General features: G+C 34.0%; 1 protein-coding gene across 1 annotated transcript in view; it reads right to left on the bottom strand.

Annotated features, from left to right (window-relative positions):
• The window catches only part of COL19A1 (collagen type XIX alpha 1 chain), a 347,108-nt gene that overhangs the window by 28,460 nt on the left and 290,921 nt on the right, over positions 1–27,727 (bottom strand). Inside the window, exons 30-35 of the mRNA XM_051996709.1 lie at positions 27,589–27,633; positions 20,500–20,550; positions 7,650–7,703; positions 3,926–3,970; positions 918–962; positions 750–812 (exon numbers count right to left, since the gene is read on the bottom strand). Coding sequence (XP_051852669.1) covers positions 750–812; positions 918–962; positions 3,926–3,970; positions 7,650–7,703; positions 20,500–20,550; positions 27,589–27,633 — 303 coding nt within the window. The remainder of the gene's footprint in view (positions 1–749; positions 813–917; positions 963–3,925; positions 3,971–7,649; positions 7,704–20,499; positions 20,551–27,588; positions 27,634–27,727) is intronic.

The raw sequence follows: 27,727 nt of genomic DNA, 5'->3' as shown, positions 1-27,727 counted from the left end.
GCAACAACAAAAATAATAGTATTTATTTATATAATATTTTAAAATTTGCAAAGCATTTTACATATGTTATTTCATTTGATTCTAAAAACAGAGGTTGAGAGAAGAAAATTGATTGCTGGAGTCCATAGAGCTGTGTGTGTATATATATATATATATATATATATATATATATATATATATATATATATATATATATATATATATATATTTATGTGTGTGTGTGTGTGTGTAAAAGATAGGATTCAAATGCAAGTTTTCCAATCTTAGAATGTAACACTCTATCCACCATCAAGCTTAGGTTGTCTAGCAGTGATAAAAAAAAAAAGTAGAACAGTGAAGAAAATTAATTGACACTTAAGCTTTTTGCCTAAGATCCAAATGGGATGTCCTTATCTATTTTTATCTATGGATATTTGATGATGTGGCAAAACATTCCCCACCAAAACTCTTAAGAGTGTCTGAGAATTAGGGAAGAATTATTAATTCTTTAGTACATTTTGATAAAACTGGACCCATTCCAATACCATTTCTGGCAACAAAGTCAGTAACTCATGCTGCATGCATTTATTCAAGGTTGAATCAGCAAATGAAAGTTTCTTTTTGCTGAATCTGTAATGATTTTCTTGGTGGTTTTTTTTTTTTATTCAATCTTAATTCTCCTTAGAAGATAAGCTAAGAATCCCACACTTTTATGGCCCTACTGGAAATTGACAAACAAAACAAAAAACAAACCAAAATTTAAAACTTACTGGTTTTCCTGTGGGTCCTTCAGGTCCAGGAAATCCAATATCTCCAACAGGCCCTCTTTCACCCTAAAAGAGAAACACAAAGAGATACATACATACATACATATATATATGTTAATAATTATTGATTTCAAATGTATTGGAAAAAGGAAATGCTAAAGGGACACTTACTGGTTCTCCTGGCATTCCTGGAGGCCCTGGGGCCCCAGACTTTCCCTGGGAAAAGAATGAAAAAGAAACATTACATTCATTGTGACAATATGACAGATAAAGCCACTTCTCATTGTATCTTGAAGGCATACATTTGCCTATTACATTGTCACCTGACTATTTCAGGCAGCTAGGTAGTACAATTGTGTGCTAAAAATGGAGTGCAGAAGATACAGATTCAATCAGATCTCAGACACTTCCTAGTTATGTGACCCTGAGCAAGTTATTTAACCTATCTGAATCTCTTTTTCTTCCCCTGTGGGATAGGGCTAATAATAGTACCCAACTACCAGGATTATTGTGAGACTAAAATGAGATGACATTTAAGAAGTGATTTGCAGACCCTAAAGCACTTTATCAATAGCTAACTATGGGGCTTTGAGGTTATAGATCCCAAAAGGGAGATACTAAGGTGGTGAACCTGTGTAAAAAGCAATGAGACTTGAGTTTTACATAAGCATATTAGAACTTATCTATCAAAGATATTGTCCTCCTTCAAAGTAGTTATTTGTTTAGTCATTTCCAGTTGGGTACAAATCTTTATGACCCCATTTGGGGTTTTCGTGGCAAAGATACAAGAGTAATTTGCCATTTCTTTTTCCAGATCATTTTACAGATGAAAACACTGAGGCAAACAGGGTTAAATGACTTGCCCAGGGTCATAGAGCTAGTAAATGTCTGAAACCAAGTGTTCAGATTTGAGCTTAAGAAGACAAGTTTTCCTGATTTGTACCATATATCTACTATATATCTCCTAGCTACCCTCAAAGTATTCACCTTAGAGCAATTCCAATGAATTTACCACTTGCTCCAAATCTGTTTAGAATTCCTCTCTTGGAATTGCCCTTACAGTCTATTTAGATTTTATAAATACACTTAATGCCCCTTTAAGAAGGGGGTACACTATTTCCAACCTTATTAAGAATCAATCTAGGAGAATAATAAGCTGGAAAAAATAATGAGGTTACTTTTCTTGTCTGACATAAACTTGGAGCTCCAAAAATGTCCTGAACAATGATAGTTTGATTCAATCAAGATCACATAACTTAAAGTTGTCTATTCAGAAGAGTAACTCCTATTTGATATACATACTAATAAATAGTAAGCTCTATTAAATAAATAAATGAGGAGGAAGTGAGAAGGGAGTATAGACTTATTCTTTGGAGACTCTCCAATCCCTAGCACAATCTCTCTCCCTCTTCTTCTCTCCCTCTTCCTCTTTCTTCCCCCACTCTGTTTTTCTCTCTCTCTCTTTCTCCATCTTTCTGTCCCTCTGTCCCTTCCTCCTTCTCTGTCTCTGTCTCTTTCTCTCTCTCCATCCCTCACCCCTTCTCTTTCTTTTCCCTCTCTTCTTTATCCTCCATTACTTTTCCTTTCCTTCCCTCCTCCTCTCTCTCTTTATATATATAATTTAATTGAATATCAGTTTAATTTATTAAGAAAATCACCTTCATCACAATACCACAATTTTTATTTTATTTTAATTGTACTAGGAATATGTTTTCATTGTCAAAGAGAATTCCCAACAAGGAGACTTTTTTTTTTTAACAATGCAAAGTAATACCTTCTCTCAAACTTACAGAGTTGATTTGTAGTTACCCAGAATACTGAGAGATTAAGCTACTTGTTTATGATCATATTACCAGGATGTGTTCAAGGCAGGATTTGAAACTAGGTCTTTTAATTTTAAGACCAGACCATTCTTCACCATCCCATACTTCCTGTCTTACCCAAGTACAAAGCAATTTAAACAATTATTGTAAATCATCAGGCTCCACAATGGATTCAGATGGAGGATGCATTCTGTTTCTTTTGATATCTTATGGGTAGCTCCATGGAATAATAGAGAATGGGAATGGCTACAGTCCTATCCAGGAGCCTGTCTGTCATCTTCTTCTTTGCATCTGTACAGCTGCCTGAAGTGCTATGTTCCCAATGACTCCTCTGTGAAGTTATCATGAACCTACTCTGTAGGGGCACCTACCAAAAGGATAAATGGTCCTTTATTCATGAAGCGTGACCACAAAATTTTAATTAGAGCAACCTGAATGGAGACTAGAATGATCTCCAGGGCTCTGCTAAATGATTCCAACCTTTTGTGCCGTACTTTCTATTCATTTGAGGAGACCTTGAATAGATTAAAATATTTGACACCAATGAGCAACAAAAATGATTGAGAGGATTGAAGGACTAATTTATGAGGAAATATTAACAGTAATAAAGCTCAGCTAATAAAACTAGGCTAAGTGAAACCTAAGGCAGGTTATGGCTTTCTGCAAAGCAACTTGAAGTGCATGAACAATGGGACTACAAGATATGATCTCTAGAGCACCAAAGATTATAACTAGGGACTAAGAGATAAAATAAAGAAGAGAAAAGCCTAATTTGCATTTATAAGTTGCTCTTGTGTACTTATATGTTGCTTATCATCAGTAATCTTTTAAAGCTTTGAAAGTTTAATAGAATGAAGATGGAAAAAAGGAGAAAGAACACATTAATGTACAAAACAGAAAGTAAAGGAAAAAGAAGAAAAAAGACAAAGAATAGACTACCATATAGTGGGGATAATGTGGGATCCAAAAAATCTTAGGGTGGTCAGAAATAACATAGATTCTAATGGAAAGGAAGAAAAAGAGTGGGCATGAATTGTAGCGTAATAAACACAGACACAATCCTTTCTGTGAAATAACTATGATTGTGAACTATTTATGATTAGAAACCAGTTTTCCTTGAAAAATGGGGTAGTCTTTACTGAATGAAGAACCTGAAAATATACTGAAGGGAATAATTTTATGCCAGAAGAGGGAAAGTGTACCATTATGTCCTGGCAACCAAAATATTATAATAACTTTTCTTTTGCTCTTAACACTCTTCATTAATTATCTTGCCAAGAGTTTACAAATTTACCAATGAAATATAATTTACAACAATCCCCCCTAACTTCCCCCTTCCCTGTGAAATAAACTTACTGGTATTCCTGCTATCCCTGGTGAGCCAACTGGACCTCGATCTCCCTGGTGAGAGGTAATAAAAAAAAGATTAATTATTTCAGCAACTTCTTTGTAGAACCTCAAAAATCAAAACATTGATGAAGGTGGGTAAGAAATACTACGGTTATATATAAAACTATTGGCTGAAATAATCTATATTTGGTTAAAACTTAACAAATGGTGGCTGAGGGTACATTATGAAAAATCAATTAACATGTATAACTAGAGATGGGACTTGACAGCGGATTGTGTCTTAAAGTTAGAAAGATTATGGTGTTTAAGTATTTCTTCTGGTACATATGAGCTTTATGACCCTAGACAAGTCAATTAATCTCTTAGTACCCCCATGTAACTTTTTTGAAGACTATAAGTTTGTGAAAGAGTTACCTATGGTCAACAATGGAGTATTTGTCTACATTGATGAAATTATAAGTTTAGTCTCAGCTCAGAACAACAATAGTGAAAATAAAACTAAGTCTTTCCTTTTTTTTTCTTAAGTAAAACAAAAACAAAAACAAAAACATTGCCTTTAATGAAACTAAGAATTCAAGTTATTATTGTCCCGATTGATCTTAGGCATATTTTGCCTGTTTAGCCTATTAGAAACATAGAGACTAAAAGTGATATAGATAATGCTAAATGACATTAAAACAATAGTCATTTTTATATACTTAAAAATTTGCCATTAGTTAGAAGATTAAACATTTTGAGCATATACCAGTAGCTGTGCAGAAGCTTTTCTTTCTGCATGAAAGATGGAAATAAAAAGATCAACAATTAAAATGTTCTAGTTATATGCATTTCTTCAGTTGGAAGAAAACTTAGCTTGTATTGTTCTCAACAGTACAGTGGTTCAATTGTTCTCATGAGATTCATTTGAAAATGAGGCAATCCAGTATCCTAGGTAACTTTTACTATCATCAGCAGCTTAAAAAAGAAATGCTGGTGACCACAAGTAGGATGTTAGAAGATCGAATTTTTAGAGCTCAAGGAATCTTGGAGCTCACTGAATACACTTCCCTAATTTTAATTGGGACCCAAAATTTAAATAACTTGTCCAAAGAACATAGTTACTTAGTAGTTGAGCTGGGGCTACAATATAAATCTCTTGACTCCTACTCTAATGATCTTTCTATTATATCTTTTTGTCTGTCTAAAGTTAATAAGTGAAGGAAAAGAAAACATGGAATAGGTGGAAAATGGAGAACTGGCTGCTTTCATGAACTCATGCTTGTTTACCGCTTTCTGGATAGAAATACAGTAGTGACTAAGAATGTTGTATGTATCACTAGTATATTACAAATGCTAGTGGTTGATCATAGGTAGCTAGGTGATATAATTGATAAAGGGGGTGGATAAAGGTTGATAGAGACATGGAGTCAGAAAACCTGAGTTCAAATTTTGCTATAAATCAGTTAGCAATGTGACTCTGGATAAGTCACTTATATGCTCTGTTTTTTTTTTTTTTTATGCTCTGTTTCCTCATTTGTAAAATAAGGATAATAGTAATACTGACTTCTTTGAGTTGTTTTGAAGATAAAATATGGTAATAATTGTAAAATTCCTTGCAAACTTTAAGTTGCTATATAAATGAAGTTTTTTTTATGGGTATTATGTAGACCTTTCAAAAGAAAGCATAATCTTATTGAGAAGGAATAAAAATTGGATGTATCTTAAAGATTATACATTGAGCAACTAGCCTTATGTTATCAAGAGTAGTAACTGACACTTCCAAATTAATAAGAGATAATGGAAAAATAATTGAAACCCTTTTGCAATTTAATGAGAGCTTATTCTTCTAGACTTTTAAAGTACATATGCACATTTATGGACTCATATATATGCTCTTTATGGAGATGAAATCTGATTTCTACAGGAAGGCCTATATAACTCTTAGTTACTCCTACATTTGTACAGCTCTAGGAGAGATAAATAAACATGAATTCATGAAAGCTGCCATGTTTCCCCAATCTCTTTGTTTCACCATTTCCATGTATATATTTATATGTATATGTTGAAAATATATAGTAATATAGTCACATATACTTGTTGATGAATGCCTTTGAAAATTTGGTTTAAACAGTCTCTGCTATACACATTTGGGATATTGCTACTGATTCTATTCCTTCTTCCTTAGAAACAGTAATAATATCAGATTTTGTAATTAATGTTTAAACTGGAATTCCCTATATACATAAATATGGTTTGTGCATGTATACATATACAATTTATTTGCACAGATAACATATATGTTAGAAATCCATAAATTTTCTAGATGTACTTCAGAAGGATAACCTCCTTTTAATAAGAGTTTTTAACAAGTTATTTTTCTATTTTTGTCATTGTTCAGACATTTTATCCATGTCTGTGACCCCATTTGGGATTTTCTTGGCAAAGATAATGGAGTGGTTGCCATTTCTTTCTTTAGCTTGATTTATAGATGAGAAAACTAAGTCAAACAAAGTTAAGTGAGTGGCCAGGGTCACATAGCTAATAAATGTCTGAGGTTGCATTTGAAATCACAAAGAGTCTTCCTGACTCCAGGCCCAGCACACAAACCTCTATACTCTGTTTTTCAATTATTATCCATTAATTTGGAAGTACTTATTTTTTTCTTATGTCAATTAATTTGGAAGTACATATTTTTCTGTTATTGTTCACTAATTTGGAAGTAGAAGTTTCCACTTTTCATATTTGATAATGTATGACTGGAAACTCAGAGCACACTATGTTAGATACCTCTTGCTATTTGTTTCTCTGAGAGAACTTTGCTTTCTATAGGAAGACTGACAACATACATATACACATACACACATTGTTATTATAGTTGTCATCATTGTCATCATCATCATCATCATACTTAGTACCAGTATAGAATTTTAGGTTTAGAAAGGCTTTAGAAAAGACTTTAGATTTAGAAAGGCTTTACAAATATCACTTCTACCATGTAGGTTAGCATGTTCTCTGCAACATTTAGTCATAATGCACCAAGAGCTTAAGTTACTTCTCCAGAGTCACATAGCTGGTATATGGTAGAGGTCTCCCTGGCTTCAATAACCAGTATGTGATGAGTTCTTAGCCTTTTCTGTGTCAAGAATTATTTTGTGAGTCTGGTAAAGCTTTAAGGATCCCTTCTCAGACTAATGTTTTTAAGTATATGAAATAAAATGGACAAGGTTACTAAGAAAAAAAGAAATAATTATGAAACATTTAAAAAATGTATGTAGGTTAAGAATTCTTGAATTATGCCATGCTGCTTCTGCATTCCTTCTCTCTCATAAACCTATATAAATATATACATATAGAATAATTCTATAAATACAAGTTCTTTTCTACATACTTCTCTAAGGATTTCTCTGTATACACACTCACAATCACACACATACATAGATATACACACATATACAGAAAGAGATCTTTAGATAAATAAAAGAATCCTGTATTTATAGAGTTATTCTCTCTATATTTATGTATGTATATTAATATTTGAGGGCATATTTCTTGACAGGCTTTTCTAATTCCACATAAAATATACAACTGCAGATAAAGACAACCATTTGTCAGTGTCATTCCTGTCCTTTTAAATTAAGGGGTTTCCCTTGGAAATACATACAGTAGAACATTTCTCTTAATGAAAACAACCTGTCAGGCTGACAAATAGCAGTGCAGTACTTCTAATTCAAGTACTTTATGACAGTGTTACCTTTACACCTGGAAATCCTTCTAGTCCTGGGAGTCCCATGGGTCCAGGTTCTCCCTAGGGAAAAAAAAAAAACAGAAGTAGAAAATAAAGAGTAACTTGGATCAAAATGTTTTAAAAATGTTTCATTCAACATCTTGAGTCAAATCCAACTTCAACACATTGTGACATGGATGTGACTCTGAGGTCTTGAAAGGTAGAACAGTTCTGGTATATTTGATTTAGATAGAAAGACTAAACTTTGAGTAGAGGTTTGGGAATGGAATATTTGCCTGAATGGTATTCTATTTAGGTATGGAGACACTTATCACAAGGTTGGCTACAGGAAAATGTATTCTTTTGGCCAGTTCAACTCTTAAAGATCTCTTAAAAACTTTCTCAATTAGCTATAGATAGTGAATTGTGTTGATGGAGAAAATACTCAATCTTGATGAAATTATAGATCCCAGAAGTATTGAAGCAAGAGTAACAGAATTAACCTTTGCAAAGAAAATCCAAATACTGATTGGAGATAAAGCCAACAAGGTTATTACCAATGATAGGGAAAGTAGCATGGCATAATAAAAAGAGTACTTTAAGTTAGGAGATCCTAGTTCCAATACCAAATCCTACACTTATTAGCTTTTTGATCATGAACAAATCACTCCATCCCTCCAGCTCTCATTTTAAAAAAATTTATAAAGCAATAACAATACTTCACTTATCTAATATACACAGTTGTTTTGTAAAGATTAAATTGCTAGAGAAATACAATATTTATCTCATCTTTTATTTGTCCATGCATTTTTGCTATTTGTTTTTCTAAAAATTGCTGAAGAAAAAGTCATTCCTAGGAGTGTTGTGTGTTTATTTCCTGATTGTTTCAATTCTGATTAACAATTTAATCAGAATGAATCCCTCTAGTAGTCAAGGTCAACTCTATACCAATTTCAAGCAAAATTAGAATGAATGGACAGGTTCTAACAAAGTCTGCCAATTACAGAAGCACCTGGGATTGCTTGATTACTGGAAAACTTGCCCACACATTTCAATAGTAGATGAAGACAGAACATATTCAATGAAGTTTATATTCCTTATTTATTTTGTAAAGGGGCATGAGTACTGTAGATGCTTTAATTCCTTTAAAATGGATATTTCTGATACTTAAAAAAGAAATTTTTCATATAGATAGTCATTAAGTCACAGGAAAGACATAATAACTTTTAATTTTATGTGAATGTTTTACATGTTCTAGTCTGTGGTTCACTTGAATTGGTATATTAGGTAGAGTTAGTTAATAGTGAATACAAGAAATTTGAAAAAGGAACTTTATAAGTAGGAACAGATGATATTTGTCAGGTTTTTTTTTAAAGCAAGGCAGTTAATGATTGTCAAATTAAGCTCCCATTTTGTGACACTGGGGTATTTAAATACAATTATATAGGAAAGAGTTTCCATAATGGCATGTAATTAAAATGGATTTATGCACAAACATGGGCAGATATAACATCAATTTATTTTGAAAACATTGCCATGACTCAGATTTCTGCTATGACTTCTTATGCTATCCTCATTAATCAGCATTTAATAAATAGATTTATAATAGTTATTTATGCATTGGGGTTATATACATTTTTAAATGTCCATTAATAGGCAACCAATCAGCCAAAAAAGAATACTCTCTATAGTAAGAATACTCTCTATAGTAAGAATACAGGAGACAGCAGTTTCAAAGTGGAATAAACTATCATCAATTCTAACCTATAAAATCATTTTGACTTTGACTCTGAAAATAAAACAAATAATAATCAAAATGGATGATATGAAGGAGTTGCAATAATTTACTTGGAGAAATGACTTGTGAACATATTGCTAACCATTCTGGGATATTGAGATGATACTTTAGGATCAGACATATCTGGAAGGAACTTAGAGGTCATATATTCCAGCCTCCTAATTTTATAGAAGAGGAAAATAAGTACCCCCAAAATTAGGTGATTTACTCCAAGTTGTCAGATCCAATTTTTCTTTTCTTTTTTTTTCAAACAGTTCTTTTATTTTATTTACAAAAACATATGCGTGGGTAATTTTTCAACATTGACCCTTGCAAAGCTTTCTGTTCCAAATTATCCCCTCCTTCCTCCCATCCCTCTCCCAGATGGCAGATAGTCCAATACATGTTAAATATATTAAAATACATATTATATAGATCCAATTTTTCTGATTTCAAAACCAGAATTCTTTCATCTGTATCACATTACTCTTCATTTTCTATGGATGTCCCCTCAAAATGTTCAATTTTTGAATCCAGGAACTATGCCATTTTGATATTGTAACCCTAGAATATAGCTCAGCGAATAGCACTAAGTAGTTGTTTACTAAATGCTTATTGAATAAATGAATGAATCCCTTAAAAATAGATATCGGGGACCCTCAATGTCATCTTTCCAGACAATAATCTTTAACTAGGAACAATTATCTTCAGCAGTCTTCATTTCCATGGTTCTTTCCCACCACCCCCATAAAAACTATTTGGAGCTCTACCCAGGATTTCATTGATTTTCAAGCCATACAAAGATAAGACTCAATTCCTTTTTAGCCATGTGGAGTGAGATGACCAGAGGAAGACATAAATTCTGACTCTATGCAAGTTGAAAGAAGATTCCAGATGCTGAAAGTGAGGAATTCCATGCAGTCATTTACAAAGTCTGTCAATGTAAAACTGCACAAAGATTTTGATCTCTTTCTCAACCTTGCCAATACACATTATTTCAATATTTTCAATGCTTCCAACAATTGTCCTCTTATGTCAATTTATCCTTCCCCATTTAGAGAAAGGATATAAAGGAGATTGTATTCTGTCTGTGTTTCTGAAACAGTGGAAACTCCTTGATTAGGGGTGTCACAAATTTGTTTGTGTCGATGGGTAATAAGAAGGGTCTACAAAACTGTATTTAATTAATCTAATTTCTAGGAATGCTTTTTGATGGAAATTGGACTCAGACTAAGTTAATTACATCCTTGTTTTAGAGCAGCGGCTGTTAACCTTTTGGTTTTCATGGGCTCTTTTTATAGTGTGATAAGGCTATAGATCCTTTCTTGGAATAATATTTAAAAAAACTGAAGGAAATGCTAAATTTCAGTTAGAGGTTAGTAGAAATAAAAATGTTAAATTTTCACCATCTAAGTTCAAGAATCCCCTGAAATCTTTTCACAGCAAAGGTCAGAGGGGATATGTAACCCCAGGCTAGAAACTTCTATTTTTGAGGAAATATAACTTCAGAACTTGCTCTGAAGTTCTTCCTGTCTTTACTCTCAAAGGATGATATCTAGGAAAGAAAGTGCTTTTGCAAGATCACTAGCATTAGAAGTTTCCCTGACAATGGTTTATAGACTCCAGCTAAATGGAGGAGGCAATTGATAAAAAACATGCTGCTGCTGTGCTAATTGCAAGTTCTTTCTTCCAAATATTCTCAGTGTCTTTTTATTGACAAATTATTCAGGGGACATGAATGCATGGCAAGTGTTGCATTCATTGTGAGCACATGGATTCATTTGCTTTTTTTTGGCAGTTATGTCTGAAAACCTCAAAGCATTTTAGACATTACAGTTTATTGATGCTGAGTGTCTCCTAAACTCTCACCATGAAGAAAACAGTCTAAATGTAACTAATATAAGACTAATGTAAGATAAATCATCTTGAAAAGGGTATTATGTGATCAGCAAAGGCAAATAGGGCATTAGTCTTTATAGTGTCTAGAAGGAGAGTCAGACAGTATGAGGTTGTTCCAACTCTGTCCACATACTTTGATACAAATAAGAGAGACTATTTTATTGTTAGAGTGAAGAAGGGTATTTCACTGGTCTACCAGGGCTTAGAAACTTTGAAATCCTTTTGTTCTGATTCTATGCTCACCATGCAACCTTGCTATCCACAAGAAGACTAATTGTTATTCTAGGAGAATTGAATAGTTAAGCTATGGTCTGGATGAGTCAGCAGCTGTAACTATGGTTAAAGGTGACATGAATTTTCTCACAAATGTAAGGTTCGTGGGAAGGTGAGAGGGGGAAAAAGAGAAAAGAGAAGAGAGAAAGAGAAAGAGAGACAGACAGACAGAGAGATAGACATAGGGACAGAGAGAAAGAGACAGAGAGATACACACACAGAGACACAGAGAGAGATAGAGACACACACACACAAAGAGAGAGGCAGAGAGAACAGAGACAGAGAGACAGACAGAGACAGAGGGGAACACAATGACTCATGGGAAAAATTATTTCTTTTGTTTCTGGATTGGGGCTCACAGTTATTTAGTCAATAAAAAGACCATACATTCCTATCAATTCATAAAACACAATCTGTGCTTGTACCCTTGATTTACTTATAAACCCAGGGTGAGAATTAGTAAGGAAGTAGGCAAGTAATGATTAGCCCTTGCTGAGGGTTTGTGTGATTGCCAGCTTGTACTTGTCTGCCCAGTTACTGTCCATGTAAGCTACAATTACATAAGATAAAATTAAAGTGAAGACAGTTCATTGACCATATGGTGGAAACATCAAAATTGTTTTGTTTTTATATAAAGCTCACTAAGCAAACTCATATACATTTTGGTCTCCTGAATGAACCTCTCCACCAGGGAGGCATATGGTATGGAAATAACTAGCCCTTTTGATCTTGATCCTAATATCAAAGTCTTCAAACTATGGAGATGATGGTGAGACACTTGTACCATGGAGCCCACTAAGATAATTGCTACCCTAAAGCCCAAATTGAAGTCTGCTTGACTTTTTACCATCTCTGTCACTAAGACACTATGAATATTTAGTAAGCACCTATTGTGTACATTATTTGGCAAAACAGTCCCTGCTCTTTATCAGCTTACATCCACTAAGGTGAGGATGGAGTGGGATAGATCAGACAGACTCTGGGAAAGTCAGTGAGAGGGTCTAAATCACAACAAATTAGCATCTAAGACCTACTCAGTATAGTCCTGACTCAGTAGAGGAGCAAATCAGTGGGGTAACTTCCAGTCCCAGCTCAGAAGGCAAACGCTGGGAAATCAAGCTATTTTTCTTGAACAGTGCAGGCAAAGCTATCCCCTACAAATACATGGGGCCCCTGTTCTCAAAGCCAAGGCTTAGGGCTACACAGGAAACTTGGGACAGTGCGCTCTTCACTCCAGAGCATAGCTCAACCAAAAAAGTAAAAAAAAAAAAAAAAAAAAAAAAAAGGAAATACCAAAAGAAAAGGAAAGAAACAGAAAAGAACCTTGACCATAGAAAACTACTATGATGATAGAGAAGACCAAAACAAACTCAGATAAGGATAAAATGTGCACAGAAGAAATTTTAGAGTGATATGAATTGGTGTCAAGTCCAAAGAGGCTTCTTGGAAGTGCTCATAAAAATACTTTAAAAGGCAAATAAGAGAGGTAGAAGAAAAAATAAGAAAGGAAATGAGAGGTATGCATGAAAGAGCCAACAGCTTGGAAAAGGAAGGAAAAAATTGACTGAAGAAAACAACTCCTTAAAAAATACAATTAGCAGGTAGTGCAGTGAATAGAGCACCAGCCCTGAAGTCAGGAGGACTTGAGTTCAAATCTGGCCTCAGACACTTAACATTTCCGAACTGTGTGACTCTGGGCAACTCACTTAACCCCAATTGCATCAGGAAAAAAAAAAAACAATTGGCCAAATGCAAAAAAAAAAAAAAAAAAAAACAAACACAAAAACAAAAAACAATCCAATGAAGAAAACATATTCAAAATAGAATTAACCAAATAGAAAAAGAGATACCAAAGCTAACTAAAGAAAATCCCACATTAATAGAATGGGGCAAATAGAAGCTAATGATTCTGTGAGACAGCAAGAATCAGTCAAACAAACCAAAAAGAATGAAAAAATAGAAGAAAATTTGAAATACCTAATTGGAAAAACAGCCAACCTGGGAAATTGATCCATAAGAGACAATTTAAAAATTGTCCTTCCTGAAATTCATGACCAAAAAAGAGCCTGTATAGCAATCTTCAAGAAATAGAGGTGAGGGGCGGGGGGGGGGGGGGGAGGGAATAGTCATTGGAAGAATCTATTGATCACCTTTGAAAAGTGATCCCACAAGGAAAATCCCAAGGAACATTATTGTAAAACTCCAGAACTACAATCTCAAGGAATAAATACTTCAAGCTCCCAGACAAAAATCAAATATCAAGGAGCAACAGTTAGGATTACCCAGGATCTGGCAGCTTCTATAATAAACGTTCAGAGGGCCTGGAATACCATATTCTGGAAGGCAATGGACCTAGGGTCACAACAAAGAATGAATTTACCCAGCAAGACAACATCATCTTTCAGGAAAGGGGATGAATCTCCAATGAAGTAAGAGAATTCAATCATTTTTAGAAAAAAAAAAAACAGACCTAACCAGAAAATTTAATCTACGAACACAAGATTCAAGAGAAGCAGTAAAGAGAAGCATAGAAAGGCAAATAAGGGAAATTTGCAGCAGAGAGGGCATCACTTGGACTGAGGGTGTGGTTGTGAATGGTCCCTGAAGTGATGATATCAAAGAACAAGACATTAAGGGGTGGAAAAAGGTCTGCACTGGAAAAAGAGAAAGAGGGATATATAATGGGATAATCAGATCACATGAAGGGGTGCAAAAGACTTATTACAATCCAGGGAAAGAAGGAAGAGTGATGAGAATTACCTGAAGCTTAATTTCATCAATTTTGGCTTTGAGAGGGAATAACTTAATCATTCAGATGGGCATAGAAATTTATCTAACCCTAAAAAGAAGTAGGAGGAGAAAGAGAAAAGAAAAGGGAGAGGCAGGATAAAAGGGAGGACAGAAACACTAGAATAAAAAGTAAGAGAAGAGGGGAAAGGGTGATAGGAGATAAGGTAGTGGGATGGGTAAAAAAGTACTTCTAAGGATAGGGAAGTAAGAGAGAAAAAAAGTATATGCAGGGGAGAAAAAGGATGGAGAGAAATACAGAGCTGGCAATCATAACTGAATGTGAATGGGATGAACTCTCCTATACAAGGGAAGTGAGTAGCAGAGTGGATTAAAAAACAGAATCCTACAATATGTTGTTTCCAAGAAACACATTTGGCACAGAAAGACACATACAGAGCAAGGATAAAAGTCTGGAAAGAATTTATTATGGTTCAGCTGAAGTAAAAAAAAAAAGTAGAGGTAACAATTCTGATTTCAGATAAAGCAAAAGTTAAAACAGATTTTATTAAAAGAGATAAGAAAGGAAAGTACATCTTGATAAATAGTACTGAATACTAAATGTGTATGCACCAAGTGATAGAGCACATACCTAGAAAAGATTTAAATCCAGTTACAGGAAGAAATAAACAGTAAAACTGTACTAGTAGGGAAACTCGATCTTCCCCTCTCAAAATCAGACAAATCTAACACAACACAAACAAGAAAGAAACTAGTAAAGTTAATAGAATCCTAGAAAACTTAGATATCTTAGATCTCTGGAGAAAATTGAATAGGGACAGAAGGAATACACCTTTTTCTTGGCAGTACATGGCATCTACACAAAAATTAACCATCTATTAAGGCATAAAACTCTCACAAATGCAAAAAAGCATAAAGAGTAAATGCTTCCTTTTCAGACCACAATGCAATAAAAACTATATTCAATAAAAGAATAAAATTGGAAATTAAATAATCTAATTCTAAAAAATGAATGGGTCAAACAACAAATCACAGAAACAATCCATAATTTCATCCAAGAGAATGACAATAATGAGACAATATATCAAAATCTATGGGATACAGTCAAAACAGTTCTTAGGGGGAAAATTTTATGACTCAAAATAGCTACATGAATAAAGTAGAGAAAGAGGAGATCAATGAATTGGGCATGCACCTAAAAAAACTAGTAAAAGAACAAATTAAAAACTTATCTATTTCTTGCTGATAGGTAAATAGATAAATAGATAGGTAGATAGAAAGAGAATAACTGTAGACAAAATTAAATACTGTGTGTGGGGGTCTATCTGCCAAGACAAACACAGGAACTATATGAACACAATTACAAAACATTTCTCTCACAAATAAAATCAGATCTAAACAATTGGAAAAATACCAATTGTTCATGACTAGGCAAGCTAATATAACTAAAATGATAATTCTGCCTAATTGGTATACTTGTTCAGTGCCCTACAAATCAAACTTACAAACATTATTTTATTATATTTATAAAACTAGAAAAAATAATATCAAAATTAATCTGGAAAAACAAAAGGTCAAAAATATCAAGGAAATTAATTTAAAAAAATACAAAGGATGTTGGCTAAATAGCACCAGACCTAAACTATATTATAGAGCAGCAGTCATCAAAGCCATTTGTTACTGGCTAAGAAATAGAGTGGTAAATCAGTAGAATAGATTAGATACACATAATATAATAATCAAGGCCTATAGTAATCTAATATTTGATAAACTCCCAAACTCCAGCTTCTGGAATAAGAACTCAGTATTTGACAAAATTTGTTGGGAAAATGGGAAAATAATGTGTCAGAAACTCAACTTAAACCTACATTTCACAACCCATACCAAAATAACGTCAAAATGGGTACATGATTTGGGCATAAAGGATGATACTATAAACAAATTAGGAGAACAAGGGATAATTTACCTATCAGATATTTGAAGAAGGAAGGAATTTATGACCAAAGAAGAACTAGAGAATATTATGAAAGGCAAAACATTAATTTAATAACATTAAATTAAAAAGTTTATATGTAAACAAAAACAACAGAAACAAGATTAAAGGAGAAGTACAAAGCTGGAAAAAAATCTTTACAGCCGATATTTCTGATAAAGGTCTCATTTCTAAAACATATAAAGAACTGTATCAAATTTAAAAGAATACAAATGATAAATGGTCAAAGAATATGTACAGACACTTTTCAGATCAAGAAACCATCTATAGTCATATGACTATAAGTCATATAGTCATATGAAAAAATGCTCTAAATCACTACTGATCAGAGAAATGCAAACTAAAACAACTCTGAGGTACCATCTTATACCTCTCAGATTGGCTAAGATGACAGGAAAAGACGATAAATGTTGCAGGGGTTATGAGAAAACTGGGATACTGATGCATTTTGGTGGAGTTGTGAAATGATCCAACCATTCTGGAGAGCAATTTGGAATTATGCCCAAAGGACTATAAAACTGTATATACCCTTTGACCCAGCAGTGCCATCACTGGATATGAATCCCAAGAAAATCATAAAGGAGGGAAAAAGACCCACATATGCAAGAATATTTGTAGCATCTCTTTTTGTGGTATCAAAGAATTAGAAAATGAGTAGATGCCATCAATTGGGGAATGAATGAACAAGTTGGGACATATGAAGATGATGGAATATTGTTCTATAAATAATAACGAACAAGCTGATTATAGAAAGACCTGGAAAGATTTACATGAATTGATGCTAAGTGAAAACAGAAAAAAAATTAAAAAGCAGAACCAGGAATACATTGTACACAATAACAGCAGGAATGTATGATGATCAACTATGAAAGACTTGATTCTTCTCAGTGGTTCAGTGATTCAAAGCAATCCCAATAGACTTTGGACAGAAAATGCCATCTGCTTCCAGAAAAAGAACTAAGGAGACTGAATGTAAATCAACACATATTCTGTTCACTTCTTTTTTATCTCTCCCATGGTTTTTCCCTTTTGCTCTGATTTTCCCTCCCAACATGATTCATAAAGCAATGGGTATTAAAACTAAATAAAGAAACCCTCCAAAAAACAACAGAAGAGTGAGACTTCACATAGAATCTAGAGAAAGGGGGAGCCAAGTACTATGTGGAGCAGGTATTATACTTGGGAGAGCCAAGTGAAACAGAATTTCATCTCAAAGCAATTGTTATGTCTTCCTCCCACAGTGTCTAAAACCCACCAACAATGATTATTAAATTTTGGCTAAAGACTTGATTCTCTACAACAAGTATCCAGGAATGGGGGAGAAGGCAGTGGGCAGGTCACAAAGGAAGGGGTGATAGAAGGATGCTGAAAACTAGTTTTACTTACATTATATTTTCCCTAGCCTAGTAAGATGTCTCCGTCTCTTTGTCTGTCTCTGTCTCTATGTCTTTCTGTGTCTCAGCCTCTTTCTCTCTCTCTCTTTTTCTCTCTCTTTGTCTCTGTTTCTTTCTCTGTCTCTCTCTGTCTGTCTCTTCCTCCCCCTTTGTTTCTTTCTCTCCCTCCTTTCCACCTCTCTTTTCCTCTCTTTCTCTCCCTACCTCCTTCCTCTCTCTAGCTCTCTCTCTCCTTTCTGCCTCCTCTCTCTCTCCCTCTCATCCCCTTGCCCCCCCCCCCCGTGTCTGTCACTTTCCCTTCTTTCCTCTCCCCCTTTCTCTTTGCCTCTTTCATATTTATACATATTAAAATATTAAGAACTCATATTTTTATTGTAAAAATCCTTAAAAACAGAAGACTTTTCCAGATTAATTCTGGAGCTTGCATATTTGTGGGTTTTTTTCCCCCCCACATTTTGGTAGCTTGACTGATCTACCTATCAAATTTCAGGCAAATCTATCCAGCTGTCTAGGTTATTGCTCATGTTCTCACCTAAATAAATTTCAACTTGTTTTTGTTTTCCTACAATGGATTTTCAGTTTCTTCTATTAACAGCATTATTAGCATGAAGATAAAATTGTATTTCCTAGTGTAGGGAAAATTTCCAGTAGGACAGCTTATTGTATTTTATCTGGTCCCTACTATCTTGGAATATATGAGTGATTCATAAAGATCATACTGTTCATTTGGATTGAAAATGTAAGACTAGATAAGCAAGGGCTTTCATGATAATATGAAAAAATGATTCAAATTAGGACATGTAATTGGGTTAAGGAAACAGAACAAAAATATTACAGGTGAAGAACTGACAAATTTTGGTCATTGAGTAATGAAGCAAAGATGACCATTAAATTACATATCAATCCAATTGAAAATATGTTAGTTTGATAGTGCTGGCTGAGAAGGGGTTTAAAGGAAAAGATAATTTTATTTTGTCCTTAAGGCTCTGAATATACATTTCCAATTACCAAGAAGAAGAGAAAATGTTGAACTCATCAATCCTCTATTTAAAATTTAGTCAGATGTGCAATGGTTGCTTTTTCCAGCTTGTTCTTACTGACTTAAAAATCCATTAATTTAATCTCATCAGATGGAAGCAGAATGAAATAGCTGTTAAAATTTTTCATGTGACAATAGGAATGAATCCATTGGTTTTGAATCTATACCTGAAGGTTAAGGGGACATTAAAGGAGAACACACAGGCTAGAACATATGTTTAAAAAGGACAGAATAGAAAGAATGCCAAAGAATTAAGGAAATCTAATTAAATTTGACAGATTTTTTAGAGTCGAGTTCCATGGTTGAGAGGGATGTTGCATCCAATTATCATCTTCTTGGCTAATAGATAAGGTATTCTCATTACATGCTGAGAGTTAACCTCTTGATACATTACTCCTAATAAGTAGGTTTATGACAGCATACTAAATCTTCCCCTTTGGGATCAGTGCATAATGCTTATAAAGCAAACAAACAGCTTCTCTTTTTCTCTGGCACATGTATTAAGGAATTTCATCCCAAGAAAGGCAATCTATAGTAGGAACTTTGTTCAAAAATTCCCCAAGAAATTTTCATACCAATGGGTAAATCCACAGTCTGCTAAAATAATGAATCAGCAATAGGAAAAGTCCCACCAAGAGAAAATGTTTTATTTATCAAAAGGTCTGTTTGTGTGTTCTTTGCTGAGTAACAGGATGATTTCTGAAGCAAGCTAAGCCTGAGAGATGAGTCCCACTGACAATAACAATATCAGGCTTTGGGAGAAGATTGATGAGTCTTAAAAAAAAAAAGTATATTACCTTTCTTATGTTGGCCACAGACTTATTATTTTCAAATGGCAATGGATGGATATTTAGAAAGATAGACCCATTTCACCATATTCTCCAATCTCAATTTAGAAAGAAATATTATTTTTTAAAAGGAGCAAAAAGGCAAAAGTATACATACCATTGTGCCAGGATCTCCTTTTGGACCCTATAAGAAAATCACTGAAATTATATAAATAAATAAACACACACATGCATAATTACACTTATATATGTACAAATACATAGACATATGCTCACATATACATATACACATTTTTAAGAGACTAATAAAAATAGAATCATAACACCCACTCTCTCAGTTTGCATTGACTCATCTTTTGGTGGATTTTCTATTATTATTCATTCAAACTCTGAATGTGCCCAGAGCAATTCTTCCACCTTAAAAATCAATACCTGAAGAGTATCACATAAAAAATAGGGTTTTCTAGAGGGCCTGGGCAGGACGAATGTTTATTCCAGGCTCTACTGATTATAATCTGTATCACTGTGGACAAGTTACAACCTTTCTAGATCTCTGTCCTCTCCTCTTCAAAATAAGGAAGTTAGGTTTGATGACCTGTGATATCCCTTTCTATTCTTAATCTATGATCCCATCTTTTTAGTTTTAGATGATATCTAGACAAAATTTTAATTATTTGTTTTTAATGCACATACAATCCAACTACGAAATTGTTTCATTATTTTTATTATTGTGTGAAAATTTTCTCTGAAATTCAAAGGGAAGGCTGTCACCGACTTTGAGACTCATTTTGAGATCATTGTTTGGCTATTATGAGTTTACTTAAAAAGAAATAAGTACTCACTGAAGGACCAGGGGGCCCAGGATAAGTAGCAACACTTCCACCTCCCTAAATTGATAGGGAGAAAAGTGTTAATTAATATTTATATAACACTGGAAAATAATTTTAAGTGATTAAAAATAACTACCTGGAATTTATATAAACTGCTCATTCCATTCCCTTCACTGAGCGGCACACCCTGAAAGATGAAAAAAGAAATCACTCAACTTATGCAGTAATTATCATTTCTACCCCTTAAAGTCAAGTATCCAATAGAATTTGTGATTTATACTGGATTTTAGAAATAAATTCTGCTAACTCTAAGAATGGCAAAATATTCAACTAAGAAGATGTTTATTCTATAAATGATAGAATTTAATATGACAACAATTCAGTTTCTGTTTTTAGCTTCCCTAGGAAAAAATTGAAATGAAAATCCCTGAGGAAAAATAAGTAAAATAGCATATGAGTCATACCTGCAGCATAAAAGTACTTTTAGGGTGGATTGAAACAAATGCTAAAGTGTAGTAAATGAGAAATGTATGGATACGAAGGAAAATGGTACCTATTCATTAAAATTCAGTTGTTGAATTACTAGTTTATGCTGTTTAGAGCCTGCTGACCTCTCTAGTATATGCCACAGGCTAACATACAAGAAAACTAATACAAATGGAAATGCAAGAAAATCAGGTTACTGAAAAGTAGTTTTCCCCACAGTTTCTTCATAAGGCACAGATGATTAAAGAATAGATGCTGTAATGTCACAGTGTGAATTTATCTACAAAAAAAGCATTCCCAGGAAAATTGGGAATACCTTTGAAAGGCATAAAGTTTACTTGTAACTTGTAAAATCCAGAATCAATAAAATTAAAAAAAATTCTAGAATCTTTAAGACAGGAAGTTTCCATTTAGGGAAATCCCAACCTTTTCCTGTTGTTCATTTGTTTAGGTAGTATCTGACTCTTTATGACCTGTTTAGGGTTTTCTTAGCAAAGACAGTAGAGTGATTTGCCATTTCCTTCTCCAGCTCCTTTTACAAATAAAGAAACTGAGACACATAGGAATAAGTGGCTTGCCCAGGGTCACATAACTACTACATTATAAAAGATAATGGTTGCCCTAGGAATCTCAGAATATTTTTAGTTTTAGTTTGGCTCTTCTGCTAACTACTTGGGTGATTTTGGGTAAGACTTTTTACCCCATAGGGTCTTATTTTCATAAAATGAAGATGATCCTCTATAACTAAGATGCTAGCCGTGCCATAGTAAATGTCAGGTAGACCAAATTCTTTCTCTTCAGGTGGACAAATATTCCTAACTGTGCCTTCACTTTTATACTTGCATATGTTCCATTTTAAAAATGTAGAAGCAACAGATGGCATTCTGAATTTCACAGGAATGCTTGAAGATAATGAAGGATTTATGAATACTCCCTCTTCCTTACAACCCCAAATCCAATTCTTTTCCTCTGTTTAACCTTCCTTCTTTTCAACACTAAATTCTTTCATAGGCTATCTGCACAGACAACAATTTATTCTTGTCCCAATACTGAGTCCTTGAGGAACTACCTCAATGCTATGTTGTTCTCTTGAATCTCTTGCCTACTCATCCTATTAAAGATCTCACCATGCCAAGTTTCAGTCTTGGGTTAATCCCTCCCTTCACCATCTTAAATCTAAGTCCTGTATTTCATGTTTAGAGCTAGAGAAGCTAGAGCCAAATTACAAAGCCACAGAAAATCACAAAATCATGCTGACTGGATCTACTACAAATTTATGTTACCTAACTACAACTGGGCATTTATGCTGCAAAGCAATTCTTTTATACCTCCCTAATTGGTTCATATCTCACTTGATACAATGGCTTTTCCAAACCTTTTTATTCCTTCTCAAATCTCTTATGGTTTCCAATCTCCTTACTTTTTCGTCTGAGAATCTTACCTCATTTTTCACTGAAAAAACATTGAGCCCATATGCTCAGAGCTCCATCTTCTCTCTCCTATTCATCTCATATCACATCACTCAGATACCTCCCACTTTTATCTCTTTATTCACCTTTGGTTGTCCTTCTTGCAAGTTCTTTCCACATGAAGTAATCCCATTCCATTCTATCCTCTCCAGAAGATCGCTTCCTCTAATACCCCTAGTTTCTCACTAATATATCTTTGTCTACTAGCTGCTTTCCTACTGCCTGTAGATATACCCATTTATCCCTTATCCTCAGTTAAAGGATATAAACAGACAATTTTTGATAATGAAATTAAAGCCATTTATAGTTATATGAAAAAATTCTCTAAATCATATTGATTAGAGAAGTGCAAATTAAAACAACTCTAAGGTACTATCTCATACCTTTCAGATTGGCTAAAATGACAGGAAAAGATAATGATAAATATTGGAGGTGATGTGGGAAAACTGGGACACTAATACATTGTTGATGGAATTGTGAACTGATCCAACCATTCTGGAAAGCAATCTGGAACTATGCCCAAAGGGCTATAAAACTGTGCATACTACTTGACCCAGCAGTGCCATTACTGGGTCTGTGTCCCAAGGAAATCATAAAGGAAGGAGAAGGACCACATGTGCAAAATGTTTGAAGCAGCTCTTTTTGTGGTAGTAAAGAATTGGAAAATGAGTGGATGCCCATTCATTGGGTAATGGCTCAATAAATTGTGGTACATGAAAGCAATGGAATATTATTGTTCCATAAAAAATGATGGTTTAATATCCATTAATGGAGACTAAGGAATAGTCAAAAAGATAGAGAATGGGAGAGAAGGTGTCTTGAAATCTAGAGAGAATAGTGTCTTGATATGTAGCGAGAAGAAAATACTAAAAAGAAGAGGGTAGTCAACATTGTCAAGACTAAAAGATTACATTGACAAAAACTTAGAAAAGACTAAGAGGAATGAGGATTGATTAAAAAATTGGATTTGGAAATAGGAAGATTATTGGTAAGTTTAGAGAGAACAATAACAATGGAATGATGAAGCTGGAAGCTGGATTGTAGGTAGTTATAAGAGAGAGGGAGGAAAGTAAGTGGAGGGACCTATTGTAGGACAGTCTTTTCAGAGTTTATATATAAGAGCCAAGACATTTAAGATGATCATTAAGATGATAGGAGTGGAAGGGCTGAGAGATGCTTTTAAAAGATGGGGGAGACATAAACCTATTTATAGGTATTAGGGAAGCAATTAGCAGACAGGGAAACATTAAAGTAAGAGTTTAGAAATGACAAATGGAGCAATCTGTAAGAGGGAGGATGGAATGGAATTGCTTCTTTTTATAAAGAAGGATTTGCCTTGGCAAGGAGAAAGGCTATGTGTTTGTGTGAAATAGAAATGAAGAGGAAAATAGTGGCAGAAGACACTTGAATGATTTCAAGTGAGGAGGAATGGAGAAGAAGTTCATAATGAATATTTTTTTTTCCTGTAAAATATGAGGCTCCTTTATATTGAGGATTTTTTCTCTGCCAATCTTTGGCTTTGGATCTCTCCTTGGTTCATACATTATGTGCTACCTTCATTCCTACATGTATGCTAATGACAGAGGAAAAAATCCACAACTTTTTGAGTCGACTGCAAATCTGATACATAACCTCAACTAGATCTTTATTGCTGCAGGGAAAATCTTTAATATCTATCTTATTGGTTCGCCCTCCACCATACTTAGTGGCTCTACCAAACCTTTTCATACCTCCTCTCCTCAAGCCTCCCATGTCTCCCCATTCCTCCATGCTCTAAGCTGAGAATCTTGTCTCATATTTTATGGAAAAAAAACTGAGAAATGGTATATACGTAGAAGGAGATGGAAGTCCTACTTCCTGCTGCCTTTCCTTTTCTTCATCACTCAGGAAATATGGAAAGCACTCCATGAAATGGGAGATAGAAGTCAAGATCTTGCAGATGGAAATTGGGCAACAGCCTTTTTTCTTTCCAAAGGAAACAAAGTAGCAGGGATTGAAAAGCACACTGAAAGACCATAAAAAACTATGCCTTACCTCTTTCCCCAAAAGAAGCTGGTGGCTAAACATCTTGAAAAGGCTAACATCTCTACTTCTTTTCTTCTCAATCTCTTTTTAAAACTTCAGTCTGGATTTTGATCTCATTATTCATCAGATATTGTTCCCTCTGTTTACCAATGATATCTTAATTGTCAAATCGGAGGGTATTTTCTATATCCCTTCAATTCTTTCTTGATCTCTCTGCAATTTCTTATAGTGTCAGTCACCTTCTTCTCCTTGATAGTCTAATTGGTTTTGTGATGGTGCTCTTTTCTGGATCTTTTTCTACCTGTTACTTCTAACTCTCTTTTGCTAAAACTTCATTTAGGTCATGCCTCTAAACTGTAGGTATTCCCAAATTCTCCCTCCTGTTTTTTTTTTTTTCAATTCTCCTTCAATACTATATCACTGGGTGATCTCATCCATTCCAATAGATTTAATTATCATCTTTATTTGTTGATTTTGAGATCCATTTGCTCAGTTCTAACCTCCAGTCTTGAATCTTCAATATCTTGAATTGGATTTTAGTTAAACTTAAAACTTTAAAAAGAAACCCCCAAACTGAATTCATTTTATTTCCTTCTAAACCCTTCTCTCTCTTGAACTTTCTTATTGCTACAGATCATCCATCTAGTCACAAAGTTTCTCAAACTAAATTTCATATTTAATTTCTCATTCTCTTTATCAAATCACTTGCCAAGTTCTGCAAATTTTACCTTTGTAACATCTCTCTTGTATGTTCTTTCTTTTCTCTGACACTGTGAGCACCTTGGTGCAGGACTTCCTCTCACACTTGGACAATTGCAATAACCTACTGGTTTATTGACCAGCAAGTCTCTTTTCCCCCCATTCCATCCAACAAGAGCTCATAAAAATCCTTAAATCCAGTACCAGTACCAATTTGGGCAAAGGAGTATTTTTTTTCAGAGTGCTAAAATGGATGGACTTCTTCCCCATGAGGAGTTATGCCAAAAGGCAATCACTATTCTAATGACAATTAGCTCAGATGTCAAATTGATCTTCTTAAATCGAAGCTCTGATGAGTCATCCCTTCACAATGTCTTTCCTCTTCACATATGCTATGTCATCCAATGACATTGACCCTCTTTCTATTCATTGTATAAAACATTTATATCTCTCGACTTTCACATATTCACTAGTTCCCCATGTTTGGAATTTCTTTTTTCCTCATCTCTGTCTCCTGACTTCTCTGACTTTCTTTAAATTTCAGCTAAAATTCAACCTTCTACAAGAAGTCTTTCCAAATATCCTTTAATTGCTCTGTGATTATATCTATTTTCTCTTGTGCATATCTTTTTTGGAGATAGTTTGCCTGTTGTCTCTCCATTAGACTTTGAGAGCTCCTTAATAGCAATCTTTAAATTTTTTTTTATTTGTATCACCAGTACTTACTTATCACAGTGTCTAATACATAGTAGGTGCTTAATAAATACGTGCTGATGACTTATGTCAACCTTAGGAATATCTTCTGAATGTTCTGAGGATACTGCTTCCCATTTGAACAAAAAATCTTCTATTCTAATTTCTAGGATTGCATGGTTTTTTTTACCCCAAGAAACATTGAGCTGCTTTTGCACAAAAATATAGCCATAATACTTAGGCTATCCTTTTCTGTCCTTTACTGTTCCAACATAGACTCCTCTGTCCCCTTTACTTGTATGGGATATGATTCAAGTGCTTACTTAGGAAAATGTTAGTTTTAATCACTAGTCTCTCTCCTAGCCCTAATGTAATTATGTATTTTTAGTGATATGAAACAGAGGATAATGATAAAGTTAAATAAGTGTTGGCTGTTTCTAGGAGAAAGGGAAGGATTTCTTAGACTTGTAGGGCATGGGTTAAAGTGTTTTGTGGTCTATTTCTGATGACTCTTTTCCTGATCCTTTGTGGTCCAGCTTCTACAAAACTCTACAACAAAATTTTTATCTCAAATATTTCCTGTTTCAATGATTTGCTTTTTGTCAAGTAAACACTTTAAAGCCAATTGGGAGGAAATGAAATGAGTTAAAAGTAGAGCACTTAAGTAGTGTGTTTCTTAGATATCTTAAAAAAAAAAAACCCAACATTTATTTTTTCTACTTATTGGGACCAAGAGCTCTTAAAATTCTTAAATCCAGTACCAGTACCAATTTGAGTAAAGCAGTATTTTTTTTTCAGAGTGCTAGTATGGATGACACCTTTTCCCCATGAGGAGTTGTACAAAAAGATAATTACCATCCTGATGACAATTAGCTCAGACATTCTTTTCCAATCAAGATTCTTATGGCTCAATTCTTGCTAGAGTTTATTTCCTTCATCCCAACCCTTGCAAGAGCAATGGTTAAGTTTTCTACTTTCTCATTTACATTTGGATAGTCCTTTATGTAGCTGTTCTTATTTCAACTTTTTTTTGCCTCACATGAAAAAGTTCCTTACTTTTGGCTCTGGGAAGAGGGATGAATCTTTGGCCCTGTGGGACTATAGAACTCTCTTTCAGGTGAGGAAAGAATTCAATGGAGGCTGTTTAGATGAGGAAAGAATTCAATGAACAGATCTAAAGAACTACAAGGGAGCTGATTTAGAGATGATTAGTCAAATCTAGTTATTTTAATTGATGTTGATTAAAGAGAATACAGAAAATTATTCATCTCTCCTCCTTATCTGGAGAGTCATATGTATTTCATCAAAATCATAAAAATTATTATATAACATTACATAGGAGAATTTCATGTACTATGCATCTTATCCCCAAACTTTTTGGGGGCAGGGACCATATGTTACCTATCTTGTCCAGCATAATACTTTAAATGAAACAGCTATTTAGAAAATGCTTGTTGATTTGATTTTAATTTGTTGATTATCCTTGACCCCTAGGAGCTTAGACTCTAAGGAAGTACTGATGAGTACATGCAAGTATGGGGAATGAATAGTCACATAATTATACTGATGCAGATTGAGCAATAAAATATTTATAAAGTGCAAAGATAAATGTATTTTGCATGTAGAACACACAGAGGAGAGCTAAATCTCTCCAAGGCTAAATGGATATATGGTTTATTTATTAATAGTATATCTATATCTAAATCTATATCTATGTAGATATATACCTATATATACCTAATTATATCTGATAATTTTGTTAACTTTGTGTTACATCTAAACATAGATTAGATAAATAAACTATCATTGTTAAAAATGTAAATTTCAAAGTTTTCAACAATTAAAAAACTTACAGGAGGTCCAGGTGGTCCAGGTTTTCCAGGTGATCCCTCATTGCCCTGAAAATGTATAAGAATTATATATATATCACAGTCAGAAAATATTTGGCTTAGCTATTCCTTTCTGTATGTCACTTCGTGTCTATAAAGCATA

The sequence above is a fragment of the Antechinus flavipes genome, chromosome 4, assembly GCF_016432865.1.
Source record: "Antechinus flavipes isolate AdamAnt ecotype Samford, QLD, Australia chromosome 4, AdamAnt_v2, whole genome shotgun sequence".
Taxonomy (NCBI): domain Eukaryota; kingdom Metazoa; phylum Chordata; class Mammalia; order Dasyuromorphia; family Dasyuridae; genus Antechinus; species Antechinus flavipes.
The sequence above is the reverse complement of the archived record's forward strand: the minus strand, read 5'-3'. Positions and strand labels throughout refer to the sequence as shown.